Source organism: Pristiophorus japonicus, chromosome 8 (assembly GCF_044704955.1).
Source record: "Pristiophorus japonicus isolate sPriJap1 chromosome 8, sPriJap1.hap1, whole genome shotgun sequence".
Classification (NCBI taxonomy): Eukaryota; Metazoa; Chordata; class Chondrichthyes; family Pristiophoridae; genus Pristiophorus; species Pristiophorus japonicus.
Window position 1 is genome coordinate 89,855,991 of NC_091984.1, and position 19,386 is coordinate 89,875,376.

At 40.7% G+C, this 19,386-nt stretch overlaps 1 protein-coding gene across 3 annotated transcripts in view; it reads right to left on the reverse strand.

Annotated features, from left to right (window-relative positions):
- Positions 1-727: 727 nt before the first annotated feature.
- Positions 728-19,386, reverse strand: part of cachd1 (cache domain containing 1) — a 250,857-nt gene continuing 232,198 nt past the window's right edge. For all 3 annotated transcript variants that reach the window (XM_070887043.1, XM_070887041.1, XM_070887042.1), the window contains exons 25-27: positions 15,818-15,895; positions 12,970-13,071; positions 728-6,548 (exon numbers count right to left, since the gene is read on the reverse strand). In XM_070887043.1, coding sequence (XP_070743144.1) covers positions 6,307-6,548; positions 12,970-13,071; positions 15,818-15,895 — 422 coding nt within the window. In that variant the 3' untranslated portion in view covers positions 728-6,306. The remainder of the gene's footprint in view (positions 6,549-12,969; positions 13,072-15,817; positions 15,896-19,386) is intronic.

Here is a 19,386-nt window from a genome sequence, read left to right on the forward strand (position 1 = left end):
TCTCCCAGAGGGTTGTGAATCTGTGGAATTCTCTGCCCAAGGAAGCAGTTGAGGCTAGCTCATTGAATGTATTCAAATCACAGATAGATAGATTTTTAACCAATAAGGGAATCAAGAGTTATGGGGAGCAGGCGGGTAAGTGGAGCTGAGTCCACGGCCAGATCAGCCATGATCTTGTTGAATGGCGGAGCAGGCTCGAGGGGCTAGATGGACTACTCCTGTTCCTAATTCTTATGTTCTTATGATACGGGGAGCGTCTGGCATCTTCTAATGACCAGTTACAGTAGGCATAGCCTATGGACTGACCCTCTCAACTCCTGAGCCTTCAGGCCAGGTGAACAAAGAAAAAAGGGAAGAAAAGCAGAAATGTATCCAAATACACCAAAAGTACAAAAATATTACAGCTCAACAAAAAATGAGCGCATATTTTGGGATGTGGAAGAAAGCGGGAGATGGCACAATGCAGGAGTCACAAACATTGGATGACATTCCATTGTGTTTCTCAGGGTTTGCGAGGCCAACTGCGGCAATCCCGATGAAGTCCCAGGTGAGATTGGTTAATTTAGCCCAGACGAGATGTGGAACCTGCAATCCTCCTGGTTTGTACAGCTCATTTCTTCACTGGGTAGTACAATGACCAACTGAGCCATCAAAAGAGCCCCCTTTTTGTATCTTACCAGAGACAATGCTATTCACAAACCAATTCCGAACACCATTTACTGTTTGTTTTTAATTAAAAGGTACTTATTTCCAGTTTGTAGGTACAAGTGTAGAATTACATTGAGGGTTGTATAGTAACTAAGCAAGGTACTGTCTAGTTTTAAGATAAAACAAGATTAATCTGATATTTATTTATATACATCTGTAAACAACATTAAATTATGATTCACCTCGGCCAATGTGACAAGAATGCATTTCTGGGTCCCGAAGACATGCAAAACATATGAATGATCAGATCTGCAAAATACACAATATCAGTATATCCAAGTGTGTTTTTAGTAATTATTTTCCCAATTTTCTCTACACTCATGAAGGCGCTCTTAACTGGGGCAGAGTTCTACTTACTCCCCCAAGCGACCACTCTCTTGTGCGAGCCTAGATGGTGAAAGGTGGCAGGCCACATGGGTGCAGAAGGCAACACTGGCAATCTTGATACTCCAGACATGCAAGGGGCATTAGATAACGAATAGCAATCAAAAGCAGGGGCCTTGGTCGATTTCTGCTCTCCCTAATCCTAAGGGAGGTTAAGGCCAATTGTGGCACTCTCAGCCATATGATAGATAAGCCAACTCAGCAGAGACAAGGAATCAAACCTCGGACCATCTTGGTCATTACTGTCCAGCATTACATCAGACACTACATTTACCCACTAAACCATCAGTGCAGCAGTGTGCAAAATTGTTAATTTAATACCGACTATCTGCACAGGGAATTGAATGATCTATCACAGATGTTTAGATGTTCTATTTGTCAAAGGTTATCAAGGCTTTGAGAATTTAATTATGAATTCACTAAAAAAAATACTTTTGTGAAAAGGAAATACTTAAAACTCCTGGGACCACATCAGAAATGGACTTGGTTATAAAAGACCAAAGCGATGTAAATATTTTTGATATGCTTATACAGAATTTTAAAAGATGAGCCAGGACTATTAATTTATTTTGATTTATTGTTCGTTACACACCTGAAAAAAATATACACCCATTCTTTAAAGTTTAATATCCATCAAACAGCATTATATGGTTTAAAATGTAAACCTGAAATAATTAGCTTGGTAAAAATACCATCTATAACATCGGTTTGACTTTTTTGTTCTTTTCTCAATTTTCTCCCCATCTTTCCTGAAGATGCCAACTCTTGCTGTTATATAGTTCATGGACACTGGCAGCCCCCTGGTATCTCACCCAAGTATGTGCAGAAGCCTAGACAGTGAGCATCACTCAGCTGTTCAGCCTTGAAAAACATCAGGGCTGAGCCAATCCTGTGCTCACTTGACATCCACACTTTAGCAGCAGATGGCACCAGTTCAAGTGACATTGGGTTTTATTGGATGCTCCCAGGAAAAGCATCATGAACTGAATTTCTAAACACAAATATAAAGAAACTGTTGCCTTTGACAAGGGGGGGCAGTGAGCAACTTAGATGATTCTGAATATCAGTTTTCTAAATTTTAAAGAAACTCCATAAGGAAGGCTGGGCTTGGTACGCTTTGGAAAAGAGCATTAGTCATAATTTTCCAAAGCTATTTAGATTCAGGAATTGTACTTTTGGATTGGAAAACTGCAAAAGTCACTCCATCATTTAAGGGAGAAAGTGCCAATAACTGCAGACCTGTCAGTTTAACATCAACTGTGGGGAAGGTACTGGAGAGAGAGCAGGTAACTGCAGACCTGTCAATTTAACATCAACTGTGGGGAAGGTACTGGAATCTATCATCAGAGACCAGAGTGACTGAGCACTTGGACAGATGATCAGAGAATCAGCATGGATTTGTGAAGGGTAGTTCATGTCTGACTAATTTAGTTAAATCTTTTGAGGTCAGCAGCATGGTGGATTGGGAAGTGTCTATGGATGTTGGACTTCCAGATGGCATTTGATATTATTAGTAAGAGATTATTAGCAAGTCTGCGCGAGAGATTATTAGCAAAAATGAGAGCGCATGGAATTGTAGGCAACCTTGTGACATGGATTGGTAATTAGTTGAGAGGTAGGAGGAGTGTGTTTGTTCTCCGATTGGCAGGATGCGACAAGCAATGTTCCCCAATGTTTGTTTTTGGGTGCACGGCCCCTTTAAGGGGCTGCGCAGCCCATTCACAATTTCAAGCATGCGTGAACTTTAACATTGCAAAAGCCGATCCCGAGAGCTGCGTAGCTTATAGGGAATGTCGGTGACAAGTGATGTTCCTCAGGGATCTGTACTGGGGCCTGCTTTTCACCATAAATATCAATGCTTTGATGAAGGAAGAGAGTGTTTGTGTATCAGTTTGCAGATGACAGCAAGGAGGCACAGTAAGTTGTGTGAATGGGAGCAAGAAGTTACAAAGGGACAGACAAACTAAGTGAGTGGGCGAAACTATGGCAAATGGAGTTCACTGTGGAGAAGTGCGAGGTCATCTATTTTGGATCTAAGTAATACAAATTTGAATATTTTCTTAATGGTGAAAGACTAGGAGCTGTGGAGCAGCAAAGGGATTTAGGTGCCCATGTATACATCACTAAAAGCTAGTGCACAGATACAAAATGTAATCAAAAAGGCAAATGGAATATTGTTTTTTTATCTCAAGGGGATTGGAAAGTGAGGAAGTGATGGTGCAGTTGTACAGAGTCTTGGCCAGACCCCATCTGGAGCACTGTGTTCAGTTCTGTGCACTGCATCTCAAGATATTGGGGCCTTAGAAAGGGTACTGTGCAGATTCACCAGAAAGTTGCTGGCGCTTCAAAGGTTAAATTACGAACCCAAGTTGCATAATCCTGGCTTGTATTCCCTTGAGTATAGAAGGTTGAGGGGTGATCTAATCAAGGTTATTTAAAATGATTAACAGATTTGATAAGGTAAATACTGAGAAACTATTTTATCTGGTGGGGAATCCAGAACAAAAGGACATAATCTTAAAATTACAACTAGCCCATTCAAGAATGAAATCAGGAAGCATGTTTTCCATACCATGCGTAGTGAAAATCTGCAGCTTACTCCCCCAAAAGGCTGTTGATGCTGGGTCAATTGAAATTTTCATGACGGAGATCAATAGATTTTTATTAGGGAGAGGTGTCAAGCAATATGGAACAAAGCTGGGTAAATGGAGTTGAGGCACAGATCAGCCATGATCTAACTGAATGGTAGCAGAGGCTCACTGGCCTGCTTCTGTTCCAATGACTTTTAGGTGATCTGATTAGAAGGAAATTTATAGTTAATCCAGGCAAATTTCTGGTTCAAATACACGGGGCAACACGGTGGGCTGAGCGATTAAACCCACACGCACAGGCCAGTATTGTGCACCCGTGTTTACTGGGCTGTCTGGACAAGGTACTATGGCTAGAAAACTGAACCATGACCAAAAAACAACTCTGTGTGCTCAGTTTTTGATGCTATTGCAGGGACAGAACTCATAGCCCTGGGAACCTAAGATAATATTACAGAGCCACTTTAAGAAACAGTTCTGTAATACAAACATGCCACATAATACACAACCAAGGCACCTAGTGTGGGGGTGGGTGCAGGAGGGAAGCAACTGGCAGGAAGGGACTGCACAACCCTATTTCAACTGCACTGCCTCAACGCCAACATTACTACCCTTAGACAAGGACAAGCATCATAGATTTAATGTGGCTACTTTATATATTTTTTTAAACAAATATAACAAGCAAGGAGAAGATAGAAAAATGTTACAAATGTGATTTTCATTGAGCAAAATACTTGGCTATCAACCACTAATGGGGCATCAAAGCGACAACCTAGGTCCTTTGTTCTGTATAGAAAAGCTTTTTCTGGAAGGGAAACAAGAGTATGGGGAACTGCAGTTTCTTAGAACCCAGCTGCTGAGTGAAAATCACTTTCATATTTGGAAGCTTGTTTTATGCCTCCTCCCAGCAAACTGACCATATTAAAGGATCACTGTCTTTGTGAAAAGTGTTTGGCAAAGCTTTTCCTCAGGAAACAAGAGTTGCATTTTCCAACTACCTCATGCGCAAGTCATTTACATCATAGCATCATCAGTTGGTGATCAAAAAAAATGCCAAATACTTCTGTGAAGATGTGCTCCTTTAATTTTACAATTAAACTATGTAATTCACGGAGCATTTTCTCAGATTTTAATTGTTTAATAAAAAGAATTTACAGTTTAAAAATGCAGGAATACAAATAATCACTTTAAATTTTTATCGACTGTAACCATAAAAATAAAAAAAATTTAAATTTACAATTTCATAGAACAATTTTTCTTAGGGAGCTCTAGTTGGAGAGTATGTGAATTGTACATTAACCATGTAGTTACTAGTTGTCTCCCCTCCCCTAAACTTCATGTAATTATCAGCAGCAATTTCAGAGTTTTTTTATATTAGGGTAAAATCACATCTGACTGAAAGAGCAAAGACCACTAAAGAAGTTAATCTATACAGGACGCACAGTTACTTTTTAAAAAACGTATTTGCAGCATTGATCGCTCTCCAGGTCATGCCTGCCTACCACCAACTTCACCTCAGAGCTGCGAAGTCGATTGAAAACTCTTTGATATTTCAAAACGTTCCACTGCACCACAAATATTTAACACTAACATTCCGTAACAGAATCTCATTCCAGACTGGTCTCGTAACATTGGCATTTTACGACGGCAGCTATAGGCATCATATATCAATGACCGTTTTACTTAGAACAGTGGTACTCATAAAATCGCCCGCTGGCCATTTGTGCCATGACTTTGCCCTCACCTGTGACCCTGTGTAGACATTATGCTGCATGTACCTCTAGGGCTCCATTCACAGCCTGTCCAGATGTGTACCATGTTGGGAATTAGTTCTGCTCCCCACCACCCCCTCCCCCACCCCACCGTTTACTTTTCTACAACAAAAGGTGGCTTGGGAATTCTAAGAAGCAGGGCTATCCAAGGTCCTATACAAGTGAAAGAGCATTATTAAAATAAAACTATTGGGCTAATGATTTATTTCTCTTCCTGTGGGAAAGTACCTGCCCTTTATTTAACAAGTTCCCGCAGTGGCACGATTGAAATTAGAAGCTCACTGCGTGGGGAATCAAATTTGCATTTCCGCATTTCTTGGTGTCTTCCCGAGTAACCCTGAAGCAAGATTCTGGTTGAGATTGTGGCCTTCAACAAAAAGTTAGTAATACCACTGTTCTGAAAAGGATCGTGGAGCTCATGCAATCAAACACAAACGAAACACAAAGTGTTTACAAACTTCACTTTCTCTGTGGATTCAGGTATAATTAATTCCTAATCACTACCCATGTAGCTTTGTTCAATCTTCATCCATAAGCTCTTCTGTAATGTCACCGATAGGAACAGCACATCAGCAATTTTCCAGTCAGTTTCTTCTTAAGAAATTGTTTCCCTCGGTCTATTTGTTAAAAAGTTCAATAAATAGTAGAAAAATAATCCTTTATTTAAAAAATCTGAGATGTACTGTTAACACTTTTACAATTCCCATTGAGTTGCTTTGATGGTTTTTGGGATTCCTTAAAAATTCAGGAAAAGTTTCCACCATCTGACTCAAAGACTGATGATTTTAAAAAAATGAAGAGTTTTTGTAATTCCTTGTGATTGCAGCTTCCGGTGAATGGGGAGCACAAGTGGTTCAGCATTCTGCATCCACGGTGTGGACTGTAACGGCAGCTTGTAAGTGATGGCTATGATGGAGGGAAGGATGGTGATGTAGGCGGTAATGGTGGAATTTGTGACTTAGCAAAGCAGCAGTCTGAGGTGGAGTGTCCAACTCTAAATCTTCTTCATGGTTCCCGACATCCACGCCGGCAGATAATGGGTCATTATTGCATGGCGGGTTTTCACTGTCCTCCTGAGGGCTCATGGTACTATATCCTGCAGATGATGGCAAGTTTAGAAAATTACTTCTTTTTAAACACGTCAGTTATTGACATACATTTCCATTTATAGAAACTGAAATTACATTATTTTATTTCAAAACCAATTCATTTTAATGACCTATTTTTCTTTACTTACAAAACTGAAAATGTTTAGGGGTTTATAAAAGGTAGCTCCATGCTCAGCTGTGATTCATCTCCAACCTGTACCTCCCTCTGCAAATGTCACAGTCAGAGGCAAATCCCTCGACTGTCAAACTTTGGAGTCGACAACCGATAATCTGTACAACCACATCAAATGTTGCAGCGGGAGAACCGGTATAATAGGTTGTCTACTTGCCTGTTTAATGAATGTCAACAGGCTTTTTGACGACTGAAGATGAGCTTTCAGAATTCTGGTGCACTTTCCAGCAGGGATCACAGGAAACTGAGCCAACTGCAGTGCATTTGAACAGAAATAATTGAGCACAGATCAGGGAATAATCCTGGTCTGTGTGGCTCAGTACCACATTGGACACTGCTGCATTCACCAACCGAGTCAGATTTTTACTACTTCACCTCCATTTTAAGACTCAGGATCTTTCCAAAACTGCACCTAACTCAAGGCAACAATATCAAACCACATTCTAGTTACACGACTCGGGGCAGAATAGGTTGTATTTGAGCTGAATCTCTGTCTTCGTCGTTCCCTTCCCCTCGTTAAACTTAATCCTCAAGGGATTTTCAGGATGGTGACTGAGCCAACCACCACGTCGTATATTCCATGTAAGTTCACGCAGTTTTTTCTCAGGTGGCATGTGTTGCGCAACAACGAAGACAGATTTATCCCAAAATGGACATTTGGAAAAACACAAGAGGAAGCTCTGCATTTTAAATGCAGAGTAAGGGCATTGTTATACCGTAGGTATCTGTTTGAAATGGATATCGGGTTACAGCAGTGCAGGGCGGAGTTATACTGCTGGTTCCATGCACACCCCCATTCATCAGTACCAAATGATTGTTACATTTTAATGTTAGCAGACAGGTTAACATTAAAAGATTAAAATGAAGTTTTTACAGATTTCCAGGTAAAACTTTACTTTGCACTGGTCGCAGATATACTGTAGCAGGTGTGAAGCTGAAGCAGGGAGAGAATATCTCCTGATTCAATTTGGTCACCTTCATGCTTCATTAAACTGCGTAGTTGGGAATCTGGCAAATTGTGCAATGTTGCTGGGCTGGAGGAGCCTATCTTTTGGATACATCATCAGATTGGTTTGTATTGCTGTTAGGTAGCATACTGAGTAGGAGTGAGGCCACAGATTGGCAGGGTCAGTCTCTCATTCGTTCATAGTTCTTAGTCTAAATCATGCTGCTCATGGGAGACACTAAACACAGGCTGGGTGTCTGTCTGCAATTTAAGGAGGATCATTGCAAGGGAACTTTTGAAGTTCTTCCAGTAACGAATTGAAGAATAGGATTGACAGAGGCTTGGAACCAAGTACATCTGACCTTCTGAGCTGGAGGACGGTTGACTATGAGACAAGCATGAAGAGGAAGAGAGAAAGCAAGTCACTTGCAAACTACCACCCCACCTCCAACCTCCCTTTACTCTTCAAAGTCCTTGAAAGCGTTGGCGCCTCCCAAATCCGTGCCTAAGTTTCTCGCAACTCCATGTTTGAACCTTGATTTAAACATCTTCATCACCAAGTTTAAACCCGTTAATGGCCATGTCTCTACTCATCTCTGTAAACTCCCTCTAGCCTTGCAACCCTCCGAGAATTCTGCATTCCTCCAACTCTGGCCTCTTGTCCACCCCCAATTCCTTCACCGCACCATTAATGGCCATGCTTTCAGTTGTGAAGGCTCCAAACAACATAGGATTACATCGGATATACGGCACAGACACAGGCCATTTGCCCCAGCCAGTCTATGCCGGTGTTTATGCTCCACTCAAGCCTCCTCCAGTCTTTCCTCATCTAAATCTATCAGTACAACCCTCTATTCTCTTTTCCCTCATATGCTTGTCTAGCCTCCCCTTAAATGCATCTATACTATTCGCTTCAACCACTCCCTGTAGTAGCAAGTTCCACATTCTCACCACTCTTTGGGTAAAGAAGTTTCTTCTGAATTCCCTACTGGATTTCTTGGTGACTATCTTATATTGATGGCCTCTAGTTATGCTCTTTCCCACAACTGGAAACATTCTCTCTGTGTCCACTCTATCAAAACCTTTCACAATTTTAAAGACCTCTATTAAGTCACCCCTTAGTCTTCTTTTTTCCAAGAGAAAAGAGACCCAGCCTGTTCAGCCTTCTCTGATATGTATACTCTTACATTTCTGGTATCATCCTTGTAAATCTTCTCTGCACCCTCTCCTATGCGTCTATATCCTTTTTATAATATGGCGACCAGAACTGCACGCAGTACTCCGAATGTGGTCTAACCAAGGTTCGATACAGGTTTAGTATAACTTCCCTACTTTTCAATTCTACCTGTAGAAATAAACTTGGTTTGCTTTTTTTATGACCTTGCTAACCTGTGTCGCAACTTTTAGCAACTTTAGTGATTTGTGTATTTGTACTCTGAGATCCTTTTGTTCCTCTACCCCACCTAGGCTCCAACTCCCCAAGTAATAAGTGACCTTCCTATTCTTCCTACCAAAATGTAATACCTCACATTTATCTATGTTGAACTTCACTTGACAATTACATGCCCATTCTGCAACTTTATTAATGCCCTCCTGTAATTTGTTGGAGTCCTCCTCAGTATTAACTATCCTCAGTATTAATTTGGTGTCATCCACAAATTTAGAAATTGTGTTTTTGATTCCAAAGTCTAAAATGTTAATATAAATTGTGAACAACAGTGGTACCAGCACTGATTCTTGTGAACCACCACTACCTACCTTCTGCCACTGTGAATAGCTACCCTTTACCCCCTACTCTGCTGTCTGTCTTGAAGCCAGCTGGCTATCCATTCTGCTACTTGTCTCGACTCCGCATTCTCAGATCTTCATCTGTCTATTATGGTGTACTTTATCGAAGGCCTTTTGAAAATCTAGATAAATTACATCTACTGCATTACCATTGTCTACTCTCTATGGGCCCAAATTTCCCCTTTTTCTGGCGCACTCACCCGAGGTGTGCCACTTCTGTTCGCCTCCAAGCACTACGAAAATCTTCCTCCCGATTCTGGACACTCCCTAGCCTCTCCTTGGTGGTGGCCTAGCGTGGCCAGTGAATTGGGGGCGGAGCCAGGTCCCCGCGCTGAAAACAGTGCCGGGACCTCTGCACATGCGCGCTAGAGTATGCACGCATCTGCAGTAGCTCCTGGCAGGTCGAATCTGTGAATATGCGCTGCAGGCTGTGTGGGAGGGCCCGAAGCACGCCGCCCTTAGCCCTGGCCGAATGGGCTCCCTCATCGGCGGCCCGCTACATTCCCTAAGGTAGGACTTCTATTTTTTATTTATTGATTGATTGATTGCTTATTACTTTGGTCTTGGTGCTTTAGGTGTAGGGTTCCTTCGATTTTTTATTTGTTAATTAATTGTTTATTACTTTTTGTGCTTTGTTTAGTGCTTGGTGCAAATGTACTGCTTTGTTTAGTGCTTGGTGCTTTAAATGTATTTATGCTTCTTTAATGTTGTTGTGAAGATGTTTAGTGCTTGCAAGGTCCCCTTCCCCCACCATCTCTGGCTGCCTGCGCTGATTTCTTAATTCACCGCAGATTTTTTTCAGAACATACTCCAAACTAGGCCAGCGTAAGTGTAAGTTTTAGCTGGTTAAACTTGCTTAAATGGCCAAAACAGGCATAAGTGGCTGGTAACGCCCTCTTTTGAAAAAAAAACTGAACTTAAAAAAAAAACGAACTAACTCACTTACACTGGAGCAACTTAAATGGGAGATTTGCAATTTTTAAGTTACTCCAAAAAAAATCCAGTTGCTCAAAAAAAAAGAGAGCAACTCCTGGGGAAACTTGAGCCCTATATTACCTCTTCAAAAAATTCAATGTTGGTCAAGCAAGACTTTACCTTTTGAAATCCATGCTGACTATTCATTATTATATTTTTGGTTTTGAGATGTTCTTCTATTTTCTCCTTTAGTAGGGATTCCATTATTTCTCCTACCACTGATGTTAAGCTGACTGCTCTATAATTCCTTAGACATGTTCTATCCCCCTTCTTAAATATAGGTATTACGTTAGCTATACGTCAGTCCTCTAGCACTACACCTTTTTCTAACGAATTATTAAATGTGTGTCGTAATGTCTCTGCTATCTCTTCCCTAGATTCTTTTAAAATGTGTGGATGCAATCTATCCGGACCAGAGGTTTTATCCTCGGAGTTCAATTAGTTTATTTAATATATCCCTTCTTTTTATTTTAAATGCACTTATCTCATTACTAATCTCAAAATCCAATGTCATGTCCATATTTAATATTTCTACTATCTCTCTAATGGTACCGGTGGCAATATCCTGTCTATCCATTAGTGGTCCTATTCCCATCCAAACATTCCTTTTTTTTTTTAAACTGATGTGCCTGTAAAATATTTTACTATTTTGTTTTATGTTCCTTGATAATTTAATTTCATACTTCCTTTTATGCTTCCTACTTGGTTTTTTGACTTATTTCCTAATCTTTTCATATTCTCCATTACCATGCACTCCCCTGCTGTCTATGTAGTTAATGTATGCTTCTTTCCTTACTCCCAATTGTTCCCTAATGGCTTTATTCATCCATGGAGTCTCATTAGTGTTGTTTTGTTCTTTCCTTTTAGCAGAATATATTTTTCCTGCACTCTGATAAACACCGTTTTAAATGTTTCTCATTGCTGTTCTACATTGTTTTTTGCCAATATTGTTGCCCATTTTATTTCCCCAAGTTCTATTCTCAGCCCCTCAAAATCAGCTTTTCTCCAATCTATTCCCCTGGGTTTTTGTCATACTTATGTCCTTCTCAATTATAATCATCTTAAAGTGTATTATACTGCGGTCATTATTGCCTAGATGTTCCCCTATTTTTACTTCTCTTATCTGCTCTGGTTCATTCCCCATTACTGGATCCAACAGCGAATCATCGCTGGTTGGACTTTTTACATATTGGTTTACAAAGGAGTCCTGTACACATTGTAGGAACTCCATTCCCTTATTCCTTTTACCTACCTCTTCTATCCAATTAATATTTATTATTCTATGTTTTTTACTCATTTCCCTAATTTGTCTGCATATTTCTTCCTCCATCTCTCTTCCACTATTAGGTGGTCTGTAGACGACACCTATTAGTGTGATTGATCCTTTATTATCTTTTATCTCTATCCATATGGATTCTATTTTTGTCTTGCTGATAGCTGCGTCACTTTTTTCTACTGCAATTATGCTATCCCGATTAAGTACAGCTACTCCACCTCCTCTTTTTCCCTCTCTATCTTTTCTAAATATGTAATACCCTGCAATGTTTAATTCCCATTCTGAAATTCCCTCTCTAAACATCTATGCCACTTCACCTCTCTTCCCCTCCTTAAAACCTACCTCTTTGACCAAACGTTTGGTCACCTGTCCTAATGTCTTCTCCTATGGCTTGGTCAAGTTTTGCCCGATAAAGCTCCTGTGAAGCACCTTGGGACATTTTACTACATTAAAAGCGATGTATAAATACAAGTTGTTGTTGTTGACATACTAAGTTTAAAAAAAAATCCACTCCCCTGATGACTCAGTATGTAGTGTGTTGTGGTACACAGTGATACAGACCAGGAGAACCATAGCTGTACACCAGTTATGAGTCAGTGCCTTCATGAAAGGAAGAGAGAATATTGAAGTTGAAGAATTATAACCGTCAAATACATTAAAAACTCGCATCAGGGCAACTGGGGCTCAAATACACTAAAATCATTGTAATTTCCTAGTTAAATAAACTGTTTAAATGATGCATTTCCTACATGCATCACTAAAACAATTATCAAGTTTCTCTTCTCTTTAACTTTAAACAACATCTTGAAATATTTGTTCATTTTAAGCACAGGTTTCTTAAATACTCATAAAAGTCTAGCCGTAGAAAACTAAACACTGTCAAACTCATGCTGTTACAACAGATCCTATTCAAGGGGGCTCTGGACAGTGTTTCTGCATTATATAAACAAAAGTCCCCACAGAATATTTTTAGCAAAGTTATACCAAAAAAATGGTGGTGTTAAAATAAAGAAACAGCAGTACAAGAGATGTTTATCTCATGAATTTTTCCGGAGATTCTTTCATGTATTCGAAGATAATTCATTTCTAGTTTTGACTGGAGGTCAACATCAATCACAGCCCACACAGATAGGAACAGTTGCCTTCAGACAAGAACAGATCATTTTTAACTTTTGAAATGTTAAATACTGTTGAGAAATGAATGAGCTTTTTTTCCCTGTCAAGTGAAATGTGAGAGACCACTGATCTTACCATGATCGCTCTCTGTTCCCGATCTTCCCCAGTACCGTCGCCTGCGTTCTGGGCTGTGTGCATGTCGTTCTATCACAGCCGCTATAAATCTTGTGTTACTGACTATTCAAAAGAAATAAAAATTATGAAGTTCAGACAATCATTTTCTCTCCTTAATGTGCATCTCTAAATAACTATGTGGGAATCTAAAATGTAATGTTCATACAGTGTTTGGGGGGGGGGAAGGCAAGAGAGAGTTCAAATGAACTGCTAAATGTTTTTGCAGGAGAAGGAGGAGGAGGAGATGCCAGTACCACCATTCACTGACCCACTCACCAGTTTCAGGTTCAGTTCCAGAGGCGGTGGAGGCCGAGAGGGAGTGGTAACAATGCTGCATGATCAGACTAAAATTTCTCCATTTTTTTTCTTTGCAGTTTTCAATTAGCTTTTTTTCCCCACCATAGTTCCTCGACACTTTTTTATTTTTATTTTCTTTCATTTGCTGTGTTTCATTCTCTTTTTCTCAGGTGCAGTTACTCAACATTGTGGCTTGTGCTTTGGCACTACTTTTGTAAAATTATTTTGTTAATGTTGCTAAGAAAGGACATGTCGTACTGTATAGATACTGCATTTCAGCAATTAGTGGTTTATTACTGAAAGTTTCGTGTTAGTCATTTATCTGGGACTTTAGTTGGGGAAACTTTAAAGAATGCAGAACCCAAGTATTGGCCTGGATCTTGGGGTCAGCGGCGAACAAAGGGCTTACAGTTGCCCACAGACTTTTTGTGGGCTTTTATGCAGCAACTTATGATTATTAGAGATCCATTTGAGTGTGACATCCTCTACAGGGGAACTAGGACTTGTTTCAACGGGAAAGTGACAGTGTTCTTCCTCAACCAATCAGATTGAAGAATCCTTACTGAGATACGCAAAGTCTAAAGTAGGAAGTGCAAGTTATAATGTTTAATTCAATGTAAAATCATGTACAGAAAGCGAAATAAAGAGAAGGGAAGAAAGGCGAGATTGAGAGAGAAAGAGATAAGAGAGAGAAATACAAAGTAAAACAAAAGATTTGTTTAAAAAAAATCTCCAACAATTAAAATCTGTAGGAATGAAACTCCACATTTGTAAAAGTTAATTTTCAGTGCTAGAGAGGTTGTTTGGCAGTAATTAAGACATATCACGCTGTTAAAAATACACTTACACTGAATGGGAAAGTCCCAACTTTTCCTGGCGTGTTTAGTGGGTATCTAGTGATTAAGTACCGCAACTTCACACCCTTCCATGTATGCGAATGCCGGGTCTATCAATGAGGTACTGGTGTAGTGAAGCTTATGGAGGAGCAGGGCAACTTGGACAGCAACTTCCTGATTTCCACATTTTACTGCGCATGTATGGTGCCGGAAGTTGCTGTCCTATTTACTCCTTAATAACGTTGAGCACTGATAACCTCACCGCTATATATTACTGCAAAATCCAGGCCAGTATCATTATACCTGACTCACAAGAACAGTATGGTATGTAATTATTAGAATACAAGAATGCTGCCTCTCAACAACTTAACTTTTTCTGATAGAAATCTGGCAAAACTTCAGAGGTAGAATGGATGGAAGACCTGGCAAGATCTATATACTATGTATTCCATGTAGCACAGCAATCAGTCCAACTTAGGCACCCAAACATCATAAAACCCCAACTTCAATTAGAGTGCACTGCAAATCCCCATCAACAAAACTCATGGCACAGACCTGATCTAAACAATTACTTCTCCGATTTATTTCTCCCCAACTCTCCTGAAAGCGATGACTCACACTGGAGTACACTTAACAGATGTCAGGCACCAGTTAGTACCTCAAATGTCCATTAGTACCCGTTAGTACCTCAAAAGCTATTTGACTCTGTGGAGTATCACAGCTGAATCTAATCCCATCTTCACCTGACATTCACACAACCACACGTTAAAAAAAATCCAAGCACAGGCATCTTCCACCCTTCAAGATTTAGTTCGGGACCTGGAATTTTAGATCCATCATTGAAACACCTGTGAACTTTTTGACGTGGAAACAAGTCATTCTCAGTTCGAGGGACTGCCTATGATGATGATGATCAAGCAGAAGTAACAGGATAGCAGTCAGGGCTGATTTCCACCCACTGTCCCCCCCGCACTTAGCCTAGAGATACAGAGGTCAGTTGTACCAACCACACTGCCGTGGCAGCTGAGATCAGTTATCGAACCAGAAATGAGCCTGGGCAGTTCCAGCCAGGGCATTCCATTTACCAGTATGGCCATCAGGGAATGCTCCTTTTTAAATTTTAGTTGAATAGGCACACTTTGTTGATCTTCATTTAATACAGTAATTTTCCATTTTCTTTATAAAGATTTGTCTCCTCTCTTGAAAGCACCAATTCATGCAGAAATACAGGTCCATTGGTACCACATGCTTTCCTGAATCTTACATACTTACTGTGTCTCCACCTAAACTATTCTGTCATGGAAAAACACAATCCTGTCCTCACCCAATGCCCACGCATCGACGTTTCAGCAGCAATCAAGAGTGGTTTTTCCCATGATCTAACTCAGCACTGATCAGGAATGGGCCCTTCGACCTCCCTGCTCTATATGGCTCAGTATCCTATGGGGTATTGTAGTTATCAGAAGCACCAGGCAGTGCTCTCTCATGTTATGACTGAATATTTTCTGTTCAACTTCTGTACAATAGCAATTAAAAGGAAGCTTGCTCATGATGCCCTTCCAAAAAGGGAATTCAGAATCACTAGGATAAATAATTGAGGCATTTTCACTGGACAAATAAAGGCTTCTTGGAAACCAAAGTTTCTCTTTGGTCTCACAACAAAAGGTAACACTTACTGATGCCTCTGTCCTCGTGACTGTCTTCGTCCCTCTCGTCACGGTCATTTTCCAAGTTGGACATTCGCACGGACATCTCTTTTAAAATAAAATCATTAGGTGCATCCTATTTTTATTTTTCTGTGTACATTTGCACATAACTGTTTCGTACCAATTTGTATCCTTTTATTTACAAGGAGGTTATGACTTCTTTCAGCTGGCAAATCTCTGCCACATTAAACCCATTCTGGGCTCAGCGCCAAATCCAAAGGGAGCTTGAGACATCACAACACGATCTATAAAATGAACGCATCTATGGAGTATACAGTACAGGAATAACCAGGTAATCTTATTGCTGCACTTACGTTAGAGCCCTGACCGTGGGAGCAGCCAGGAAATAAATCTGGGACATTTGAACCAAATGGCTCAGTAGTTTAACAGGAAGTGCCATTATTTTTTTTTTTTTAATTGTTCTTGGGATGTAGGCATCACTGTCAAGGCTAGCATTTATTGCCCATCCCCAATTGCCCATGAGAAGGTGGTGGTGAGCCGCCTTCTTCAACCGCTGCAGTCCATGCGGTGAAGTTATTCCCACAGTGCTGTTAGGGAGGGAGTTCCAAATACTTGACCTAGCGACAATGAAGGAACGCCGATATATTTCCAAGTCAGGATGGTGTGTGACTTGTAGGGGAACTTGGAGGTGGTGGTGTTCCCATGTGTCTACTGCCCCTGTCCTTCTAGAAACATAGAAAATAGGGGAGTAGGCTATTCGGCCCTTCGAGCCTGCACCACCATTCAATATGATCATGGCTGATCATTCACCTCAGTAACCCTTTCCTGCTTTCTCTCCATATCCCTTGATCCCTTCAGCTGCAAGGGTCACATCTAACTCCCTTTTGAATATATCAAACTAACTGGCCTCAACAACTTTCTGTGGTAGAGAATTCCACAGGTTCACAATTCTCTGAGTGAAGAAGTTCTCCTCATCTCGGTCCTAAATGGCTTACTCCTTATCCTTAGACTGTGACCCCTGGTTCTGGACTTCCCCAACATTGGGAACATTCTTCCTGTATCTAACCTGTCCAGTCCTGTCAGAATTGTATATGTTTCTATGAGATCCCCTCTCATTCTTCTAAATTCCAATGAATATAAGCCTAGTTGATCCAGTCTTTCTTCATATGTCAGTGATCCCGGGAATCAGTCTGGTGAACCTTTGCTGCACTCCCTCAATAGCAAGAATGAACTTCCTCAGATTAGGAGACCAAAACTGTACACAATATTCAAGGTGTGGCCTCACCAAGGCCCTGTACAACTGCAGTAAGACCTCCCTGCTCCTATACTCAAAGCCTCTCGCTATGAAGGCCAACATACCATTTGCTGCCTTCACCGCCTGCTGTACCTGTATGCCAACTTTCAATGACTGTTGTACCATGATACCCAGGTCTCATTGCACCTCCCTTTTCCTAATCTGTCACCATTCAGATAATATTCTGCCTTCCTGTTTTTGCCCTCAAAGTGGATAACCTCACATTTATCTACATTATACTGCATCTGCCCACTCACCTAACTTGTCCAAGTCACCCTGCAGCCTCTTAGCATCCTCCTTACAGCTCACACTACCAGCCAGCTTAGTGTCATCTGCAAACTTGGAGATATTACATTCAATTCCTTCATCTAAATGATTAATGCATATTGTAAATAGCTGGGGTCCCAGCACTGAACCTTGCAGTACCCCACTAGTCACTGCCTAACATTCTGAAAAGGACCCATTTATTTCTACTCTATGCTTCCCGTCTGCCAACCAGTTCTCTATCCATGTCAATACATTACCCACAATACCATGTGCTTTAATTTTGCACACTAATTTCTTGTGTGGGACCTTGTCAAAAGCCTTTTGAAAGTCCAAATACACCACATCCACTGGTTCTCCCTTGTTCACTCTGCTAGTTACACCCTCAAAAAATTCTAGAAGATTTGTCAAGCATGATTGCCTTTTCATAAATCCATGCTGATTTGGAACGATCCTGTCACTGCTTTCCAAATGCGCTATTACATCTTTAATAATTGATTCCAACATTTTCCCCACTACCGATGTCAGGCTAAGTGGTCTATAATTCCCTGTTTTCTCTCTCCCTCCTTTTTTTAAAAAGTGGGGTTACATTAGCTATCCTCCAATCCATAGGAATTGATCCAGAATCGATAGACTGTTGGAAAATGACCACCAATGCATCCACTATTTCTAGGGCCACTTCCTTAAATACTCTGGGATATAGACTATCAGGCCCTAGGGATTTATCGGCCTTTAATCTCACCAATTTCCATAACACAATTTCCTGACTAATAAGGATTTCTTTCCGTTCCTCTTTCTCGCTAGACCCTCGGTGCCCTAGTATTTCCGGAAGGTTATTTGTGTCTTCCTTAGTGAAGACAGAACCAAAGTATTTGTTCAATTGGCCTGCCATTTCTTTGTTCCCCATTATGAATTCACCTGATTCTGACTGCAAGGGACCTACATTTGTCTTCACTAATCTTTTTCTCTTCACATATCTATAGAAGCTTTTGCAGTCAGTTTTTATGTTCCCTGCAAGCTTACTCTCGTACTCTATATTCCCCTCCTAATTAAACCCTTAGTCCTCCTCTGCTGGATTCTAAATTTCTCCCAGTTCTCAGGTTTGCTGCTTTCTCTGGCCAATTTATATGCCTCTTCCTTGGATTTAACACTATCTCTAATTTCCCTTGTTAGCCACAGTTGAGCCACCTTCCCCTTTTTATTTTTACGCCAGATAGGGATGTACAATTGTTGTAGTTCATCCATGTGATCTTTAAATGTCTGCCATTGCCTATCCACTGTCAGTCCTTTAAGTATCATTCGCCAGTCTATCCTAGCCAATTCACGTCTCATACCATCGAAGTTATCTTTCTTTATCAGGACCCTAGTCTCTGAGTTAACTGTGTCACTTCCATCTTAAAGAAGAATTCTACCACATCTTCCCCAAGGGGCCCCGCACGACCAGATTGCTAATTAATCCTCTCTCATTTTACAAGACCCAGTCTAGGATGGCCTGCTTTCTAGTTGGTTCCTCAACATATTGGTCTAGAAAACCATCTCTTATACACTCCAGGTAATCCTCCTCCACAGTATTGCTACCAGCTTCGTTAGCCCAATCTATATGTAGATTAAAATCACCCATGATAACTGCTGTACCCTTATTGCATGCATCGCTAATTTCCTGTTTGATGCCATTCCCAACCTCTCTACTACTGTTTGGTGGTCTGTAAACAACTCCCATTGACGTTTTCTGTCCTTTGGTGTTTCTCAGCTCTACCCATATAGATTCCACATCATCCAAACTCATGTCCTTCCTTACTATTGCGTTAGTTCCTCTTTAACTAGTAACACTACCCCACCTCCTTTTCCTTCCTGTCTATCCTTCCTGAATATTGAATACCCCTGGATGTTGAGTTCCCAGCCTTGGTCATCCTGGAGCCATGTCTCCGTAATCCCAATTACATCATATCCGTTAACAGCTATCTGCGCAGTTAATTCATCCACCTTATTATGAATGCTCCTTGCATTGAGACTCAGAGCC